Below are 22,554 nucleotides of genomic sequence, written 5' to 3' on the forward strand. Positions count from 1 at the left end.
TTATTCCTGATATATTTATAGTGCAATTTAGCAAACTTTTATTAAGCACTTTCTGTATATAGAATGTGATCTGTGGATAAAGGTGAAACAGATTTTGTGTTTGCTTTACTGGTTCAGAATAAGGCACACCTACAACTATAACCTACATACATATACACACACACACACAAACACACATTTCAGAACATGTTAAGTGCATAATGAAGATAAAAGAGTAAACTATAGACGACCTGGGTAGGGAAGAACCATTCCTATTTGGGGAAAATATGTTAAAGAAAACAGGAAAGGTTTAATGAAATCACCTAAAGATGACCCCTAAGAAAGAAAAATTATCAATGGGAAAATAAATGGGGGAAATTTATTTTAGGAAGAGAGGTATGAGGGAAGGAATTAGTCTATATAAATGTATGCAATCTACTGTGTTATTTTATATATTTAAAATATTATTCTAAGTAAGGGTTTTTAAGTTTCATCAAACTGCCAAAGGGACCTGTGACACAAAAAATGGTAAGAACCCGTTTTACATGGTCTTTTGTAAAGACAATTTAGATCCAAGTATCATACTTCTTAGCTAGTCTGATCCATTAACTCTGTTTTGTTCTTTAAACTTTTAAAGAAATGTTTCTCTTTATCAGAATTTTTCAACATCATGTTTATACAATTATTTTAATTATTTCAATGAAATCACAAGTCTTGTACAATAATGACATGTTTAATCTTGGTTGCTAAAACATATTCTCTTTTACTATTTACATGACTGCTTTCATATACTAACTACATGTTTTCCTATAGAACATCCCTTTAATTCAAAAGAATCTCAAGCTTCCTTTCTTCTTCTTACTATTTATTTATTTTGGGATATAAAGTCTGATTTTATTGACCTGATTTTATTGGTACAGGGAACTACCAGTGAGGAACTTGTATCAATCCAGATTGGTCCTTCAATTTATAGCCTTGAGAAAGTTAACTGTCTAGAGCACCAAGATATTAACTGACTGGCTTGGGGATCACAATGACACATTAACCTTCCTGCTCAGAGGCTAACACACTCTCCATTGTGCCATGTCTCTCTTTCCTAGTATTCTTAAAACACTTACTTTATGGTACATTTTGGCAATGACATCTTTTTTTTTACTGTTCATAGACCAACTATGTAATATAATGTTCATTTTAAGTCAACAATTGAAACAAGAAAAATTCTTGGGTACCTTGTTTTTTCTCAAATGAAACAAATGGTTTTAGGTACTCAAAAGAGAAATGCTCTACTGAAGCTTTACATGAAGACATTCTTCTTTTTAGGAGATAACCTACCTAAGGTTCTTCAAAACTATGCTATCACAATACAAGTTCTGGAAGACCCTATGCCAAATCTGAAAGATTTCAAGTGTAGACATGGTAACATACTGCTGCCTAAGTACAAAACTAGCTATTTCTAAGGAGGTTTCTCACCAGAAGGCTGGCCATAGTAAGTTATACAACCATCTGCTACGGAAGGACTGCAATCTGTATCAAATGAGCATTCACACTGTTAAAATAAAAAATCTTTTGAGAACTGAAGGATAACAATTTAATAATGTCAAATGTAAATTCCTTTAGTTAAAAGTATAATACCACTCTAACATTCATGTTTAAAATATTCATCTTCATGAAAGAGACTACATAATACATACTTAAAGCTCTAGAATGATCCGGGTTCCTTATTCCCTTTGCTCGTAACCTCTGAAGGAGAACGGTAGAGGACAACTGTTTTACAAGATATACTGCCATAGAATAGTTCTGAAAAACACAAAATATGCAGTAATCAGAGAAATTAGATTTAAAAATAGAGGATTCCAAAGTGAAGTTTTCCACAAATACATATTTATCAATACAAATTACTAGTCAAATTCTCTGCCTATCTGTTTTGTATATGTTAACTTTAAAAATTAAAGCTAATTAGTTGAAAGCATCTCTATGAAATGGTTCCCTGTTAACTTCAAATGAAATCAGGTCAGTATAAGAAGTGAATTGAAATATACAATCTTTTTTAAGCTAACAGATATAGCTGAAAAAGATATTCACAATCTTTTTTAAGCTAACAGATACAGCTGAATTATAAAATTAGAGAGATTAGTTTTCTTTTTCTCAAACTCAATCAATTCTCTACAAATGAAAAATTCTTCAAACAAAGGAAGACTTAAGAAGGGATATGAAGTAGCAGAAGATACTTACTTTGGAAGATGAATGTGGATATATCCAATACTAGTACAAGGAAGGCAGAGATGGATATAGGAAAAAGGAAAAAAAGAAAATAGTATAGTAACAAACTTATTCAGCCTGGAAAAAGTATGGTTGGTTAAATGTAAGAAAAGAAGCTAGGGTACTGTGTGCTAGTAAATAAAGTTTTCTGAAGAGGGAAAAACAGAACTTTCAATGTAGATGAAACTATACGCTAAAGAAAGGCTGAAGAGGAGTTGATATTTTGAGGAATAAAAAGAAATTATTTTGACTTGAATTATTTGTGTTCTTGACAAAAGTAAACCTCAAGAAAGGGAAGAAAACAGGTTTCAAAGTATTCATAATATGACTATAGTTGCACTTCAAAAAATTCCTTTAAAATAGAATCAATATTATGGTAATAGTGATTCATTACAATAATGTCAAGCATGTCAATAAGTGAAGATACAGTGAGATTAAGAGACTTGTTCAAGGTTATACAACTATTTAACAATAAATCTAAAAGTAGAAGCCATCTTAAGATCTTGCTTGAAAAATACATGCACAATTTTGCAATAATCTTTCTGTTAACTTGTTGGTCATAAATTTAGTGCTGGAAGGACCCCAATGATCTAATCCAATCCCATCATTTTAGACATGAGAGGAAGGACACCTCAATGATCAATCCAATTCCATCATTTTAGTCTTCAGGAAAATAAAGTCCTGACAACTTAAATAAAAGGAAAAATGTCACTTGGGCAGCAAGTGGAAGAACTTGCATTCGAACACAAGGAACACAAGCATTCTAACTCAAAATAAAATGCTCTTTCTTTTACAAAAAGGTGCCTCTCAAAGTTAAAAAGTGTAGATATTCTTTTGGAGGGTAAATTTTTTTAGTTAAAAAACAGTAAATCCATATTTACATGAAAAAAATAACTAGATGTGTGTGTGATATACACAGTAAGCCAAAACACTGAAGTATAGTATATTGACTTCAGTGACTAGATTTTAATGAATCAGAAAGTTTCCTTAAAATTTCGTCCAGTTTGGGCACATGAAAACACATAAGCATACACACATAATCTAATATATAATTACAAAAAACATCTTTTGACATTCATCTTAATTATGCTTTTTAATGGTTCAATTATGACAAAAAATAATCATTAATTAACACTATAAAATTATTATTCATAGCTTGAACTACAGTAAGGAACTTGCTCAAGATAAACTTTACATAAATCTTTAAAAGTAGATTAAACAGAAATCACAATTACACATTCAGTAAAAAGGTATGCTTTATTTACTTGTGGCATGTAACTGAAATAAAATTAGAAACACATGCTAGTTATTAATAAAATGCCATTTGTATATATATAACATGAACCTAATTTTTATTTCTCCATTAATAAACTTAGTTCAGCTACTCACAAAATAATACAAAAATATGACTATCTCTTACGAGGAAAAGTCATATTATTAATCCTTGATTCCCTACTAAAAAAATCCTCAATAGTAATGACTTAATATAGCATTTAGGATACATGTATATTTATATTGATTTTTGAAACAGGCTCTTTATGTTCACATATTCTGTTCTTCATTATTACTAATTACTAATGTTTTGATTGTTTCTGAATTAAAAAAAAGATATATATATCTTTTTTTTTTGATGTAAACACAAGGTTCCCTGGGGGGGTGAGAAAAGTGATAATAGTTGCAAATGCATGTGATGATCTAAAAACAAATAAAAAATCTCTCTAAAGAATAAAATGTATTACCCTATGAACAAGGATATTTTGATACCAACTGATCATTAATGAAGATACTCTTACTCCACATAAAGTACCTTCCAAGAAATAGTTTTTGATTTTAAATCTATAAGATTCTTTCAAGGTGATGTAAAGTGTTTTTAATTGAATGGGTCCCTCGCCTTCACTTAAGCAATGAAAAAGCAGTGCTGTTAGAACAGGAAAACCCAACTTTTCATTACAGTTCTAATACTTTCTAATTATGTCACCTTGCACAAATCATTTACCTTTTCAGTATTTCAGGAGTCTTAACTGCAAAAAGGCTATAATACTAGAATTTCCTCTACTTTATTGGGTTGTGAAACAAATTTAAAATGCCATTAATATCAATTATTATTATTTTATTCTCCTTTTCACATCTGAACATGTATATTCACATTTTGGTGACATTAAGAAAAAAGTCCAATTCAATAAATATTTGTTAAATTTGGAACTGATAAGACATGATAACATATAGTAGGTGACACTTTTTAAATGTCTGCTGAATTGAACTGACTGGATAAAGAAAAAGGAAGAGTCTAAGAAAATGCTAAGTTTCTGAACTATGGTGTCTGGGAGAAGAAATGGTAGAATTATAGAATAAAAGTGACTAAATCCTCATGTCTTTGATACAGCTATTCCAAGACTAGTTTTATACCCTGGAAAGATTTTGTTAGCAACAAAATAAACTCACATATATAAAAATATTCATAGTAGCACTATTTATAATAGCAAGAAACAAAACAAAACAAAAAACTAGAAATAAGTTATATGTATTTAATAACAATAACAGATTATGGTATGTGAATGCAATGGAATGTTGTGTATCATGAAAGACAATGTGAAGAATTCAGATTGTCATGCAAAACAAAGTAAGCGGAACCAAAAAAACACAGATATATGAATATCAATAAAAAAGAAAAAAAAAAACAAATTGCAACACAACTCAGGTCATATATGATAGCCAATGTTGGTACTAAGTTATTAAACTCAGGGCACATATTTTTCTCTTCTGCAAAGCAAACTATCAAAGTGGAAAGTCACATGTATTATCAATTGTAATCACTCTTTAGATGGTTTGTTCAACTAGTGTTGGAAAAATGTATTTTGGAGGGAGAGAGATTTTTATGTATTTTATGAAAACAAAATGTAGATCCATTAAAAAAATCACTTTATCATTCTGAACCATAATTTCCTCATTTGTAAAATGAAAGAAAGTATTGGCTTTTATTGATTAGTTCCTATTATGTCCTATTAAAATGATCAAATGTACAAATTCCAAAATAACAAAATAGACAAATTAGAGTGCAAATTACTTAAAATGTCTTAGCTTCACTAAAGAATTCACAATTAAAGTTCCCCTAGTACATTTAAAACATGATTTCATTTATAAGAAATTTGATTTATAACTCCTCAGGCTTATACCTGATATTTAAAGCAGTGTACATTGTTACTAAGATTATAAAAGAAAAAAGGAACAAGTTATTTAATACATAAGATAACAATATGTTTTATAATACACTTATTTTGGTGTTATGTGTTTCAATAAGTGATTTGGATCTCAGTGACTACTTTAATACTGACGTCTCTTGTGCTTTCATAAGTCTAAGGCCACAAAAATAAAAAATTCACCTAAAAATCACAATCAAAGGAGGCTGAATCTGCATTTGCTATCACTCAGGCCTAAAATGCCTTACCTTCATCTCATAAACACTTTTTCTTCAAGAAGAAATTTAAATACCACTTTCTACATGAAGTTTGTTTTGGTTCTCTCAATTTCTACTGCCCATGCTTTTATTCTTTTTATGCCTCTTTCTGTATATATTTATTTTTTATTGATATTTGATTTTTACATAACCAAGATATTCTCCCTATATTTTTGTTCTCCTCAATCCAATGAATCATCCTATAGAACAAATAATGTTTTAAAGAAAAAGAAAAAAATCAGAAAAACTGATTGCATCAAAAAAAAAAAAAAAGTCTGAAAATAAGTGTAATGTACCATACTTGTGGGCCTCCTATTTCCATGAAAAAATGGGAAGAGGAGGGTGTCCTCTGACATTTTTTCTGTGGCGCCATGATTATTTTTTATAATTCTGTGAATATAATTTTCTTGACTATTTTCTATCAATCAAACATTTTTAAAAGCCCTGGTTATGGGTCAGGCACTATGCTAAGCATTGGGGATACCAAAAAAACCAAACAAACCAAAAAACAAAAGAGAACTTCTATCCTCAAAGAACTTAGAATCTAGTGATGGAGGCAACATACTAACAACTATGTACACATTAGTTATAAAGGATAAATAGAAATTAATTAAATGAGGGAAGGCAATAGAATTAGGAAGGATAGGGGAAGGCTTTCTGTAGGAAGTAGGACTTTAGTTGGGAGCTTTAGGAATTCAAAAAGGGTCAGCCGTTTAAATGGAGGAGGAAGAGATTCAAGTATGAAATCAATTCATGTAAATAAACAGGAATCAGTTCATGTAAACATTCCCATGTTTCTTAATATTTATCTTTTTTTTTTTTTTTGCAGTGCAGTAATAGTTCATTACAGTCATATAAATCAATTAAAAAAAAAAAACCATTCCTTAATTGATGGGCATCCATTTTGTTTCTAATTCTTTGCTTTTGTAAAACATCTTGGCTATTTTGGTGTTTTAGACAACTTTCATTATCAATAGCTTCCTTGAGGAATAAATCTAGTAGTGGAACCTCTGGGTTATAGAGAATAGATATTCAAGTCATTTTTATGCATAAACTGCTTTTCAAAATTATTATATTAATAATTCCAACAACAATGTCCTACTGTGCTTCTCCTTCCATAATACTGTGAACACTAACTATTCCTGTTTTTCATTATCTTTGCCAATTTAAAGGCTGAGAAGTGAAAGCTCAAGGTTGTTTTGATTTGTATTTTTCATGTTATTAGTGATTTGGAGCACTTTTCATACAAGTTATTAATATTTTGCATTTCTTCTGAGAACTGTTTCTATCTATTTATTATATATTTATCCCAGACCCTTATCAGAGAAATTTGATACAAAGTTTCTCCCTCATTTTCCCTTCTTATGCTCAGTACATTATTTTGTGTGTACAGAAACTTGCTGGTTTCATATAATCAAAGTTAACTACTTTACGTTTTGTCTCTACCTTGTTTAGTTAAGAATTTACCTCCTTAAACTTATATGAGCTGATACAAAGTGAAAAGAGCAAAACCAGAAGAACATTGTACATAATAATAGCAACAGTGTAACAATAATCATCTCTGAAAGACTTAGTTCTTCTGATCAATACAATGATGCACAACAATTTGAAAGGATTCAGGATGAAATATTTTATCCAACTCCAGAGAGAATTGATGAATTTTGATGGCAAACTGAAGCATATATTTTACTCTATTTTTCTTGCTTTTTAAAAAATTTGACCAATGTGAAAATGTTTTGTATAATTTTATATGTATAATGGATATATTTCTCACATTTTTAGTGACTAAGTAAGGGAATTTGGAATTGGAAAAAAATTACTTTCACACGGTTGTGAAAGTGATATATGTTTCTTTTCTAATTTTTTTTTTATGGTATGGTATTTACCATAAAGTCACAAATTCATTTAGAATGTACTATGGCATATAATGTAAAGTGTGAGTTTAAGTCTAATTTCTGCCAGACTGCTTTCCAATTTGTGTGTATGCGTATGTGTTTTAGAGAAATAAAGTGCTCCTAAGTTCTGTGTTTTCTGATTTATTGAAAATTGAGCTACTGAAATTTCACTATTTCTGATTCTCTTTCGTTGGTAATCAATACAATATGGTTTTGATGACTGGTGCTTTATAATTCAGTACAAAAACTAGAAGTGCTATTTCCCTTTCGTCACTATTTATTTTTATCGTTTCTCTAAATATTCCAAGACTTTTATTTTTCCAAATGAATTTTCTGTATTATTTTGTTGAGTTCTGTAAAGGATTTCTTTGACAATTTTTTTGGGTACAGCTTTAAAATGATAAATTAACCTTTTAAAATTTTAATAGCATAAACCAGTCATAAGTACTGAATATTCTTCCAGGTATTTAAATTATTTTTTATTTCTTTAAGTGGTACTTTAAAATTTGATTTATAAAACTATTTCATGTGCTTTGATAAACAGATCCACAGAATTTAAAAAAGTTTTTGGAATAGTATATTTCCCATTTTATTATTGCTTCTTTTTATTATTAGGTATTGTTATTATAGAAATGCTGGTGATTTTTGTGAATTATTTTATAACTTGCAACTTTGCTGAAGTTATTTTCTCAGTTTAATATCTTTGCTACTTCTCTGACTTTCATGTCCTTAGCAAATAGGGATAACTCTTTTTACCTACCTTTTTGCCTTTAATTTCTTTACTATTGTTAACATTTCCAGAACTGTATCAAATAATTGTTTAAAGAAAGATCATCCTTGCTTTATTTTTGTCTTTAATGGTGTATCACTATTACACATGATATTTGCTTTTGATTTTAGATTGATGCTATGTAGTATACTTATATACTTGTTGCCTCCTCAGACAGATAGTTCTTTGTATTTATATTCTAGTGCCCAGCACAGAGTAGGTGCTTAACAGGTTTTTGTTGAATAATCCTAGGCAATATAGTAATTAATCAATAAACAAGCTTTTATTGAGTTTCAACTATGTAATCAGGCATGGTGCTAGGGATCTAAAAGATAAAAATCAAATAATCCCTTTATTGAAGGAGGTTTCATTCTATTAAAAATTATACATGTAGACAATTTATGCAAGTAAATACAAAGCAATTTCAAGGGCAAACTATCAGTAGCTGGAGTGAATAGGGAAAAAGCCTCAAATAAGAGGTAGGATTTATGCCAAACTGAAGAAAATGAGGGATTTTATGAGTCAGTGATGGGAAATAGAACATCCTGTGGGAAGAAGAGCAAGAAGGCCAGTTTGCTAGACTATGGAAATATATACAGAAGACTCATGTATAATAAGCCTAACAAAATTGGCAGGTATGATTTGAATTGTGAAAAGTTTTCAATGTCTTCAAAGTAGTTTATATTTGAAACCAGAGGAAAGACAGCAAGGTAATGATATGGTCAAATCTATCCTTTAGGGAAAATGATTTTGGCAGTTATGTATGGACTAGAGAAGAGAAAGACTTATGGCAGGACGTCCACTGCAAGAGGGCAACAGGTAATGAGAGTTTGAATTGGGGTAGTGGACATATGTAGTGATGAAAGCTAAACTGGTGGGCAAGGCATCAATAAAACTTGGGAACTACATGAATATTAGCAGTGAGTGAAGCAGGGTCAAGAGTCAAGGATGATGATGAAGACCTTTGAAAAAGAGGTGGGGTTTGGGGACAGGCGAGGTGAATAGTTTTATTCTGGACATGTTAAATTTGAGGCATTTACTGGATATCTAAGTTGAAATGGGCAGTCGGTGTTAAGGGATGGGAGCTCAAGTGTGAGACTAAGGCTAAATACATATAACTGGGAATAATTGGCACATAGATAATAATTGCACCTACTGGAGCTAATGAGGTATCCAAGTGGGAGAATTTAGAGAGAAGATGATTCAGGACAGAGCCTTCAGGGCTATGTACCTTTAGAGGGGCAGGAAAAAAGATGATCCAGCAAAGGAGACAGAGAAGTGGTCATAAAAGACAAGGAAGACCAAGGGGATACAGCATCATGAAATCCCAGACAGGAGAAGGTATCAAAGAGGAAAAAGTGATTAACAGTATATAATGATTCAGAGAAGTGTAGAAGGATAATGATTGATAAAAGATCATAGGATCCAGCAATTAAGAGCTAATTAGCAACGTTGGCTCTGACATTTGCTATCTATATGAGCTTGGGAAAGTCACTTAACCTTCTGAATCTCAGTTTTCTCCTTTAAAAAACAGGTATAATAATGCTTATACTGGGACTTATACTATCTACTACTTCTGACAATTATTAGAAAAGTGCCCCTATTGGTTAGAGATAAACTCAGCCATATCATTTAGTACTTTTTTAAAAAACCATATGCAAATTTGATAAAACTAAAAGTTACTTACTCTTCCAATTTCTGCAGTCCAGGAAACAACAATGGTGTTTGGTACAGTTGTGGACAATCGGACAAGTGAGGTGATATTAATTGGTCGACTGGGTCGCTTTGGTTCCACACCATTTTTGGTAGGTGGAAGATAGCCCTAAGAATGAAATTTTAAAATTTCTGTTCATTTTTCTCACTCTTTCAAATATTATTATATTAATAAAAACTTTGTATACTGACTGCTACTGTATATACTTTTTCATTAAAGCTAAGAGAAGCAAGAACTAGATTTAAGAATTTTTAGCATGGTTGAATTTGAAGCCCCAGTTAAATCAATTTTTATCACATCTTAATATGCAGGTCTTTTGCTTTTGTTTGTTTTGTTTTAAAAACTACAGGCTTGGTATGTTAAGTCTTCAAGGAAATATTACTGACTACATTTTAAAGAAATCAGTAAGAGTTAAAGAATAAGAAACAATATACCATAATTTCAGAACAACTGAAATCATTTCAAAAACTACACAAAATCATTTTCTTTCCTTTAATCTCATTCTCCCATAAACACATTAATGTGTATCCACACAGTCATAAAAAGAAGTCTTTGGATACAACTTCCTTACCTGGAATCTAGTGTTGTCTTATTCAACCTAACTTGAAATTCTTGATCTTGGCCCTTGTCTCTTTTATGTTTTCCTTCAGTCCCTGCCTTAAAACAGCTTATGTTAAATGTGTTATCTATATATAGTCTATACAAAGGTTTCAATTGCTGACTCAGTTAAAAATTTTCACAATTACATCATACAATTGATTAAAACCATAATGGTCATACTTTGACAGATAAGCTGACAACATACTTTAAGAATTCTGGACTTACTGGAAGGCTACAAGGTTTCCCATTAACTTTCACACAAAGATTGGGTGGGAAATGATCTTCTTGTGGACAACTGGTTTCTGACAAACAAAACCTAAAAAACATAAGAAAAGATTTGATCATCTTTCAAAATGTTAATTTTGTTAGTATTAATGTATAGATGAAGTTTTTGCAATATGATAAGTCAGTCTAATTCGGCTAAGAATATTAAGGATTTATTATTATGGTTTTTCAACATTTCTCACTGATGGAAAAAAAGCTTTTAAAATATTTCTATAGCCATTAGCTTTTTAATGACACCACTAAGAATCTATATATGGTTATAGTCACAATAATTCTCATCATCCTATACTATTCATTTCTTAAAGGAAATACTTTATACTTAGTGTGTGACCTGTCTATAAAGTATTTATACAAGCTGTAGGTCTAATTACCATTTTCAACAATTAAATTCTTTATGTGAAGGTCATATGCTCAGCTGCTTCTTGGGAATCGATTACAGCAGTGTTTTTCCCACCACCAAAATTCTGCTTTATTAGTCTTAGAAGGCAGAAGTATAATATTCCTGAGTTTCTAAGCCAATAAAGAAATTGGGAGAAAAAATGAGGGATCTGGGAGAATAGTTTTTACAGCGATTCTCAAAGAAATCTCAGTGATTTAAAAAATTGGCAGTATAAAGCTATTTTATGACAAAGTATAATTAAATAGCTATGTAATAATATCACCTTACTGCATTCATATTTAAATTGAAACAAAACATTTCAGAAAGCCATGAATACCCTTTACTTCTAAACTATGCACATAATCCTCTGGGGAAAAAATGAAGTATAGCTACATAATGGATAAACTCTAATTCTAACTGTTATGTAAATTTAAAAAATGAATTATGAGGTTTACCTTTTCAATCTATTATGTTACAACCTCTCTAACTACAATACAAACTTGACTATAATTTCATCATTACAGAATATTCACAGCTATTATGGAACTAAAGTTTGTTTTTTTAAAAAGATTTCTTTCTTTCCTTTTATTTTTTCCCTTGTCCTGTGTTATTTAATATTGTGTCCATTTAATCATTTTCATCACAAATACCTTCCCCTCCATATCAGGTTTTCTAAAAGCAAGCTATGAAACATCCAAAAAAAAAAAGTAAATGAATGTATGATTTTCTCTCTCTATTTATATATTATTACATCAACTCTCAATACCAAAGAAACTACTCAACTTAGGCTCAACTAGCTAATTGCATAGTACACCCTCCAATCACTTAGCAAATGTAAAATATGGATAACAAAGTCCTTGGAGGATGCAAGTATAGTAATTTCACTGCCAATACAAATGACTTGACTCTTCCCTAAGGAGACAACTCAAACCTTATTAAATTAGGTCAAAACCAAAAATCAAAACCATATCAAAATCTAGGGAAGAATAAAGAAATGAAATGAGCAGAAGAATGTCTAAAAGCATTAAGAGTTTAGAGAAAAATGATAATAGATGAAAAGAGATGGAGTTAAACTGGGAAAAAAAAGCTTAATTTGATTTACAAAAATAAAAAATAATTCTAAAGATTAATGGATTTATTAAAAGTCAAATGATTAGTTACTTAAAAGTATAAAATTCCATTTCTGGATAAAGTGGTGCATATAAGCCTTGTTTAAAAACAAACCAACAACAAAACCCACCTTTATTCTTGAATTGTTTATATCTGAACTGGTCAAACCTAGAAAAAACATTAAAGATTTTTCCTGCACCTAATATCTGGCACTATTTTAGGAACATTTAATACATTAACATAATTTGCTAAGAACAGAATCAGAATATACCCATTCCTGTTCTCTAACTAAATGAAGATTATTAATTTAGACAATAAAGAGTGAGATGATAACTATTCTCTAAGTATGGTGGGAGTGAATAATAGTTCTTTCATTTCCTGTTCATTACCCATACACATATTTTATTCAATCTTGCCTCCAAAACTGCTCCAGGATCATGGTACCTTTCCAGTTTGGAACATTCTTGATATCTTTCTCTGCCTCCCCAAATCCTGCTCATTTCCTTCTAGGTGAAGTTCATGTTCTACTTTCTTCATAAGAATTTTCCCAACTACTTTAACTTCTAGTGATCTAAAAACAGTATTGCATTTATAATATCTACAATACTTAAACAGTGGATCACAAGAGCTGTTTCCTAATCTCTGTGTTCCATATTAGTTTTGTCTCCCTAATTAGACTGAGGAATAAGCTTTTCAAGGGCAAAGAAATGTTATTCTTTTCTTTCTGGTTCTAGAGAACCCAGCAAAATACCATAAATATGATACTGACTTTATTATAAACAGTTACCAATTGACTGAAAATGTGTGGTACTGGTTGGTTTATATGAACAAGAATATTTATACCAAGAAGAAAATCTGGATATCACAACACAAACAAAATAGCATGGATAAAGATGGAAAACTGGTAGTTATAGCATCCCTTTTGGAAAATATCCTATTAAATTTAGCTACATGGAATGTGGAATGTTCACATGGAATCTTTTAATTTTACTGTGTTTAGTTGGCTGATTATGTATTTTAAGATAGACTAAACTCAAATAATGATTTGATAACTGTGAGAATTAAGATGCCACTCAAATAACTAGTATTATTCCTTTAGCTAAGTGAACAGTATTTTCTTCTATCCTGTACATAAGCCTTTTATATTTTAAAAGAAATAATAATGGTAATATTTAAAGACTATAAACAGTAGTTTTCCCAATACTTGGGGTAGACCCTAGAGAACCAAATTGAGAAATTCGGTTCAGGATAGATCTTGTTATAATGAATTCTGTCTTGGATATAAATGAGCATAACTGGTATATAAGACATAAAAATGGAAAAGATTTCTCCCCATTTATACACTGCCACAAAGAAACTACAAAGCATAGGGGAAACCAGGGATATACTTTCAAGCCTAGTAGACAAATAAATATCCCTTAAAACCTTCATTATACATTTTTTTTACTTTGTGTATTCTCTTTTAAAGTACCAAAGTATTTTATTCTTAATTAAGATTGTACCTTAGCTGGACCTGTACTGTGAAGTCACATTTAGTCCCAGAAATATCCCTAGAAAATAGAGAACAGAAATAGAAATATTATAGTATATGCATGTGAAAGTGAAAATTAAAAAACAAAAAACAAGTATTTCAGTAAAAGTTTGCTAAATAAACATAAGAGAAATGATTGCTCTTACAGTCTCTGCAGCATGAATAGGGTTAAATGTATCTGAAATTCATCCAATATACAGCATGCTATAATCACATCTTACTATATTCAAATGCCATATAGCAGTTCAACTTACATGGAACTACTGATTTGTTGCACTTGTTGTGGAGTCAATGCAAATGCAAAACAGGTTTCTCGAAAACGCTGACTGTTGTCTGATGCTAAAGAAAGAAAGAATTATAGTTTTAATTATCTTCAAAGTAAGTAAAAAAAGATATTAGAAAAAAACATCAGTCAACCCTCAATAGATTAAAATGTTTTCAAAGTTGTAAACAAAGCACTTAAAAACAAAAATGATTCCTTAACTTTATAATAGGACAAAAATAATAAAAAAATATTTATTTTAACGTTAAAAAAATCAGAATCACAACAAAATGCTGAAATTAAAATTCAGATCATTATAAAGGGATAAAATACTGTTTACAGGTAAGCAGTTCCAATTCAAGCTAGGTCTATAAAAATAAAAAAGATTTTCTCTCAAAGCTATTTAATAAGTCATTTATGTATTCCTTTATAGCAACAAAAAAAAAGACCATGGAACACTTTAGACTAGCAAGATCACTTGTTAAAACTGCAGATAAAAAAGAGAAGACAGCTAATAAACAAAAAGTTAAATCAGAAATCTTTTCTTCAACCTCCCTTTTTCTTTCCTTCAATATAAGCAGGAAAAAGGAGTGGTGATGGTGTCTTATTCACTTGGTAAACATTTATCAAGCATTTAGTATCTTCAAGGAACTGCATTAAGTCCTTTATTTTTTTTTAAATAAAAAAAGTTCTTGCTATCAAAGTGTTTATTGATTTAGTAAAAGGGAATAAGGCTGGTATACAAATTACTATTAGATAAAATATAACAGACAAAGGCGAGTTTTAGACAAAATGCTATAATATAAAGAAGTTAACACTTTCACTTGGCAATGGTGAATATAAGAAAGATTTCATGAAGATAGCATGTGATCTAGCTTTTGAAGTAAAGGAAAGATTTCAACACATAGAAATAAGGGAGGATTGCCTTCCAGGGTAAGTTAAATGAGTGTATAGAGTTGAATTTTTTAGAGGATGATACCAGTAGAAGGCATGAAGCAAAATAGTGGAGAATCAATCTAGAATGATAGATTGCAGTCACACTATGAAAGGCTTTAATGGCAGCTGAAGGAATTTATATTATATTCTGTAACTGCAATACAATTCTGTATATTGTATTGGCTCAATAGGAGCCAATACAAATTTTTAACTGGGGAGGTGATATGGCAAAATTTATGCAGGAAAATTATTTTGGCAACTGGATAAAGGATATATTTAGGGGAAGGAAGTAAAAAAAAGACAGGGAAATTACTAGCTTTACTAATTCTACTTACATTTTCTAGAAATGTCTCTCTGACATAGGAAAAACCATTTTAGACCAGTGATATCTTGATGATTTTACAAGGAAAAAAATTTCTCCACATGTAATTCAAATGTTTGGTTCTAGTCATAATCATTATTTCTGTAACAATTAGCATCACCATATATATTTATCAAAAAAAAACACAAAGAGTAAAATGTATATAAATGTGTCACTATAATAAAGTACAAAAGACATCACTATAATAAAGTACAAAAGACCTCCTAATTCAGACTTTTATAATTTCAGTACAGAAATATATTTCAGTAAGACAAAAACCTATATTTGCCATAGAATTTTGTTTGTGACTTAGGTAGGATTTAGGAAAATAATTGAATATGTGGATCAGAGTTTATTATTAAAGAAACAACTTTCACAACTTAACTTTCAAAAGGTATTCTACTTAACTGAAATGCACTTAAATGTTTGGTTTCAAAGATAAACACAAACAGAAGATAAGCCTATTAACAAAGCAGATCTCTTAAATTAGGCAAAGAAAATGCCAATAAAAACTAACCTAGATTCTCAAAGGGACTTCTTATTTATATTGTGTAAAGACTACAATCTGGCAAGCGAAGCTTATTTTAGATCTTTAGCTCTTACTTGCCCAATACTACAATATCAGAAGTACAAAAAAATTCATAACACTTTTTAGACAAAATTTCAGAGTCCTTTCAATAAACACTACTAGAGTAAGGTTGGGAAGTGTGTACATTTTATTCTCTCCCATATTGCCCCACCAATGTGTGCACTAGATCCCATAAATAGCTTTAAAGTATGTATTTGAAGAATGAATGCATCTTGACATACAAAACATTTTATATACTAGGTGCTTTGGGATAGGAGGCACAGTGCAGGTTCAATGAAATAATGGTACTATTGTACTATTATCCCCAAAAGAGATGATTCCTCTTAGTTTCAAACACACCATCTTTTCTATATTGATTTAATATTTCTAGTAACCATTTCTTTTCTTTCTTTTACTTGCGACTTTTACTCTCCTTGACCTTTCCTACTCAGACGCTCCCTTTTCCCAAGCAATTTTACTTACTCTCAGTTTCAATGACCATCTTTTAAGCCAGATGACTTTTATCTCCAACACCAGACTTTTTTTTCTGTGTTCCAGATCTATTTCTCCAACAGCCCACACATCTTAAACTCAGTATCAAAAGTGAACTTACTCTTTTCCCCCCAAACCTGCTCCTACATTTTGACCACATTTTGTCAATGGGTGGTAATACTATTTATCTAGTCCTGCAAGGTCAAAATACTGGGATCATCTTAGACTCTTAGGTCTGTACTTCTCATATCCAGTTACTTAACATATATTTGATTGTTGTGACATATTGAATACCAGTCCTGGATTCTCAATAGTCCTACTAATAAAACTCCAGTAGGGAAATGAAGCAACAGATACAGCAAAGACTGCTTTCTAAAGGGATTCGATCTATCCTTTACATTGTTGTTAGACTAATTGTTTTAATGCAGAGAATTGAAAACGTTCATCACAATTTTAACTAGAACAACTTCCCATGCAAAAAGGTCTTGGGAATATTAAATATTGTTCAAGAATATCAGAAATTTTTTATTGTCTCCTAAGTTCCACTGCCAGATATCTTAAGCCCAGTACCAATTTGGCACCATCTTATTTTTTTTTTTTCCAGTTTATCTCTTCCTATTCTCTTCCATGAATCCTATATTCCAAGCTAAGTCTTGTTTTCCTGATTTTTGTTATAAATCACATGATTTCAGGGAAACTATTATTGTATCACTAGCTGTTTTACAGGATGCAGATGGATGAAACAAATCAGAATCCCCAGACTCTGAAAGGGCCCCAAATCTTAAAATAGGAACTACTTAAAATAGTAACTTTACTATAAAAACCTTTGTAAATCTCTCTTCGGAGTCCTTGTGCCTACTGACAGGGCCCTGGACCCGATCTGTTCTGTAACTGCATGCCTTGCTAATAAATCACATAGCTCAGACTTTGGTTTTTTACTTATTATAAAACTGCTTGCAACACAAATCAAATGAACTTGAAACCTTCATTGAGTGAAATTTACTCCTATCAAAACCTTAGATTTTTTTAGTCCAAATATAGAACTTACAGAAAACAGCCTTTATTAAATTCCATCTTATTAGGATTTGAGATGCCAATTTAATTTTGAGACTTTTTTTTGTTTTTTTGAGATTCAGATTGACATCTACTGTGTCCAGCTCTTGTTCCCGGCACTTGGTCATTTGTAAATCTGACAAGCAAGACTCTTATGCTTCCCTTCAAATTACCAATAAAACTGCTGAAAAGCAGGAGGTAATGGATACATTTCTACAAGACTTAAATGGAGACCTCTCTCCAAGCTGACATTGACTCATTAGTTACTAATCTTTGGATTCAAACTGGTCCTTCAACCAGTCCAAAATGTACCTAATTATGTTATAATTTAACTTATATTTCTCTTTTGTTCACAAAGATGGCATTAAAGATTTAGTTTTTTCCTAATGTCCCTGTCATATTACTATGTGAACAATGTAGAAATTAGTTTGGCATGACCTATACTTGATCAAAACAAACTGGTTCTTTGTAATCACCACTTTCCTTTAAAATGTATACAAAGTATCCTTTTTAAAATAATATGTTCTAGATTTTTTCCAGGAAAAGAAATCAAACTCACTAGCCTGCAAATACCATTTTCTTTTGTGAAAATTAAGATGTTTGTGCTTCTCTCTTCCCATAGCATCTTTCCTATTCAGTGCAATTTTTTAAAAGATCACTGGAAGCAGCTTATTTAGTAATCCACATATACTTATTTAAAACTATGTGTTGTTTAGTTGTTTTTTAGTTGTCTCACTCTTTGTGACCCTATTTGGAGTTTTCTTGGCAAAGATATTGATGGGAATGATTTGACATTTCTTTCTCCAGTTCATTTTATGGATGAGGAAACTGAGGCAAATAGGGTTAAGTGACTTATCCAGGGTCACACAGTGTTTGAGATTAGATTTAAACTTGGGAAGAAAAATCCTTCTGCCTCCAGGCCCAGTATTTTATCTACTGTGCCACCTAGCTACCTGTTTAAATTTAGATATAAGTTTTTGAAATTTAACTTAGTTTATCTCATCAACTTAGGGTTACTGTTCTACTTATCTATAGCATAACTATAAGGCAATATCACAACAAAATTTTCATTTTTTAAGATTATGATGAAACTGGTGCATCTTTGAAATCTTGTGTTGTTTTCTTTATTTATCCTGCATGTTGGGAAGATATGAATTTCTTCTCTAGGAGAGAAGTTTAAAGTGGGCTGTTGATTCAATTATTAAGTTCTCTGTGTTGATTACTAAAGTCAATACAAAGTTTAAATAAAACAAGTTTGTGTTACATTCTTTTTTCACTCAAGATGACAGTCTATTTGGGGGAGATGGGAGATGTACATAAAATACTTTTTATCACACAAGTCCAAAACAAAACTCTTTGTAAAACTGGATAGGGAGTATAGTTTGGAAATATATTATTGATGAGATAGAATCAGGGAAAGATTACTATAAAAAGGAATTTAAAAGGGTGAATGGAAATTTAAAAGACTGAATTAGGAAAAGAGAACATTATAGGAACATGGAACAGTGTATGGACAGATATGAAAAAGCACAATTTGGCTAGAGTGTAAGATATGTGGAATAAAATGATATGATGTGGGCATCTAGTTATGGAGGGTCTTGAACACCAGGTAAAGGTAACAGAAAAGAAAAACTCAAAGATGACATCTCAAACATGGAAGACTGAATGAATGGTGGTGCCACTAATAGAAAATGCATGTTTAAGAGGAGAAATGTGCTTAGTTTTGAACATTCTAAGTAAGGTACTCCTGACTCTAGGTAGATTTGTCCTATATAGGGGCAGCTGGACAGATAAAGACTTGGAAGTTATCTTTCTAGTATCTGTAACACCACCATCACAAGACATTTTTATAACTCTTTAAAGTTTACAAAATGCTTTATAAGCTTCATTTTAAATAAAGTTCAAAGCATTTTGTGCTTCAAGTATTACTGGTATTACTCTTATTTTAGAAAATAGCAAACTGAGGCTTAGAAAGACTGGTTTGTTCATGATCACTCTACTATTAAGTGTAAGAGGTAAGCCTTGGTCTTCAACTCCAGGCCCAGCTCTGTATTTACTTTAAGCTTATGCTTTCTCTAGAGAAGTGAGAGCTGAAGCCAAGATATAAATAAAGGGAAGGAGTAATCAAGAGAATACCTACCTACCTTAAGCATCCTAGAAAGTGATGAGTTAGCAAAGAAGGAATAGCAATAGTTAGAGATAAAAGGTAAACTCAGATAAGAATGTCTTTTGATAGCAAATTACCTAGGAACAAAGATCAGGGTTAGAAGGGAACTCAGAGACTACCTAGTTCAAATGTCTTATCAATGAGGAAACTTAAGTAAAAACAATAGTATCAAAGAGTACTGGAATGACAAAATATCCAAAAAGAAGAGATGATTAATTAACTATTTGTATAGGAGGATCAAGGAATACTGGAAAAGCTAAGTGGATCCAGTGACTTTATAATCATTGATGAAGTTTCTCAAAGCAAATAAAAAGCTTTTCACGTTCTTTAGAAAAAATGTCAGGCCCCATACCATGCCTCCCCTCAGTAACCATGCCATCCCACAGAAACCTCTCTTGCAACAAAATAAATATAGGCAAAATATATTAGCACAGAGACTATTACAGTGTCTTTGTAACAGCCATTTGCTAGGTCTCTTTATCAAAAAGGGAAAAAGGATGTTGTTTTATCACCAGTTCTCTGGAAATGGTAATTACATTGATTTAAATCATAAGGACTTACGAATTTTTTTTCTTACTTTATTGGGATTATCATATATATTGCTTAGTTCTGCTCACTTTATTTTGTATTAATTCAAGCAAGTCTATCTAAGTTTGTCTTAAGTACCAGATTTGTAATTTTTAATAGCACAATGATATTTCATTACATTTATATGCCTCAATTTGTTTAGTCACTTCCCAATCCACCAGCAATCATTTTCTTTAAGAATAAATGAAATATAAGAAGTGATGCTGTGGTGATTTTCTTCTTTTAAAATAATAGTTCTCTCTGAGAGAAAGCAGGTTTCTCGGGGAGGTTTTCTGGAGTCAGCCTTAGTTGCAGTTAAGAGTAATAATCATCCAAATGCAGCCAAGTGTTAAAAATTCAGATCTTTTATTGCCTCCAATATAGCCCGATTTGCTTAGGCCTATCTCTCTGCTTGGTTCTAAGAGCTCTTGCAGCTTTGTCCTTTGCTTCTGCCTCTGCTTTTTTCAGCATCCAGAGCCAGCACCAAGTTGAATCTGTCTTGCCTCCGAGGAGCTCTTGCAGCTTTGTCCTTTGCTTCTGCCTCTGCCTCCAGCCAGCACCAAGGTAAAAGTTGTAATGAATCTTTCTTGCCTCTGAGAGAGGGCTTCTGGCTCTCCCAGAGTGCTCTGTGTCTGGCCCAGAGTGCTCCTCTCCAATGTAATTCAGCTGAACTCCCCTGACTGGGCCGCTGCTTTCTTCTTATATATCAGACAGAGGGATTATGGGTTTTCTCCCATAGTGCTCTCTGGCCCTAAGAGCCTCAAGGGATGTGTGAATTCGGATATCTCATACTAAACCCTGAAATCACCCAAATGTGTGAACTCCAATGGATAAAGATGTGAACACAAGCACTGTATCAATTAGTTTTACATAGTACCTTGTTTCAGGTTCTGCCCCAAAACATCTTCTTGTAAGATCAGATCAACAATCTATCAACTCTAATGAGTTAGCAGTTTGTAAAGATTCCAACAGCTGCTATGAATATTATAGTATAAAATCAGTGAGTCAATAAACATGAAGTATCTAATTATGTGCTAGACACTATGCTAAATACTAGGGATACTAAAAGAAGCAAAAAATAGACTCTCTCCAAAAAGAACTCATAATCTAGTGGAGGAGAAAATAAATAGATAGCTAGATGGATAAATAGAAAAATAATTAACTAAACAAACAAATAAATAGCTAGCTAAATAATTAAACAGACAAATAAATAATTGAGTGAATGGATGAATGAATGAATGATTAAATAAATAATTATGTAAACTACATACAGTATAAATAGGAAATAGAGGATAAATGAGGGCACCAGAAGAGGGGATTAGGAAAGGATTCCTTTAGAACGTGGGATTTTGTTGTGTATTCTTCATTCTAGAAGAGAATCATGACATCTGGAAGGTGATGCCATGTAAGTGAATTGGATTGAGGGCTGTGAAAAGTCACCAGCCTCATTTTTTCTCCAGAATCATCTGGGTCTGGGAGCAAAATACAGATCCAGACAACTACAGATGTCCTTGACTGAGGCAATACCCATTCAGTAATTAGGAAAGAAATGAGGCAGAGGGAAAAGGTATTGTCAAGAAGGCAGAAGATCTTCTAAACTGGGGAGCTCAAGATGGATCTAAATATGCCTTTGAGTTTCCGAATGAAAGATACTGCAAGGAGGACCGTTTATGTGCAGAATAATCAGCTATTGGTCGGAACACGGCAAGCAGGAGGACTTAATCATGATGAAGAGATCAACGTGGTCCCCAATTGGTCTCTGGATGTCAAACAGATCCCAGTTAACAAAGGATATCGGAACTTCCGGTTAAGATGGCGGAGAGGAGGCTCACAGTTGCATAAGCTCCGCGCTTTCTCTCACTATCCACTTCATTACAAGCCTCTGAATCAATGCTTGACTGAAAAAAACCCACAAATAGTTACCAAGAGAAGCCATCCTTGAGATCCGCCAAGAAAGGTCTGTCTTTACTGGAGGGCTGGGGCGGTTTTAGATCGGGCGCAGGCGGCGGGCAGCGGCAGTGAGGGCACAGGAGCAGACTGGAGAGGGGGTGGGGAGTGATCGCAGCCGTCTCTGCGGGGAGAGCTTCGCTACAGGTTTGGAACCTGCAGCAAATCAGCAGCCCAGCAGAGAAGCTAAAAACACCGGGGCTGAAGAATACAACCCCAAACAGCT

The 22,554-nt window shown here is 32.0% G+C and overlaps 1 protein-coding gene across 4 annotated transcripts in view; it reads right to left on the reverse strand.

Moving 5' to 3' along the window:
* PIAS1 (protein inhibitor of activated STAT 1) overlaps window positions 1–22,554 on the reverse strand; it is a 205,368-nt gene that overhangs the window by 41,354 nt on the left and 141,460 nt on the right. For 3 of the 4 annotated variants that reach the window (XM_051980785.1, XM_051980782.1, XM_051980783.1), the window contains 6 exons: window positions 14,230–14,314; window positions 13,947–13,994; window positions 10,896–10,986; window positions 10,044–10,178; window positions 2,212–2,241; window positions 1,671–1,776 (listed from right to left, as the gene is read on the reverse strand). In XM_051980785.1, the coding sequence (XP_051836745.1) occupies window positions 1,671–1,776; window positions 2,212–2,241; window positions 10,044–10,178; window positions 10,896–10,986; window positions 13,947–13,994; window positions 14,230–14,314 (495 nt within the window). The remainder of the gene's footprint in view (window positions 1–1,670; window positions 1,777–2,211; window positions 2,242–10,043; window positions 10,179–10,895; window positions 10,987–13,946; window positions 13,995–14,229; window positions 14,315–22,554) is intronic. The other variant, XM_051980784.1, reaches the window with a different exon arrangement.

The sequence above is a fragment of the Antechinus flavipes genome, chromosome 2, assembly GCF_016432865.1.
Source record: "Antechinus flavipes isolate AdamAnt ecotype Samford, QLD, Australia chromosome 2, AdamAnt_v2, whole genome shotgun sequence".
Classification (NCBI taxonomy): Eukaryota; Metazoa; Chordata; class Mammalia; order Dasyuromorphia; family Dasyuridae; genus Antechinus; species Antechinus flavipes.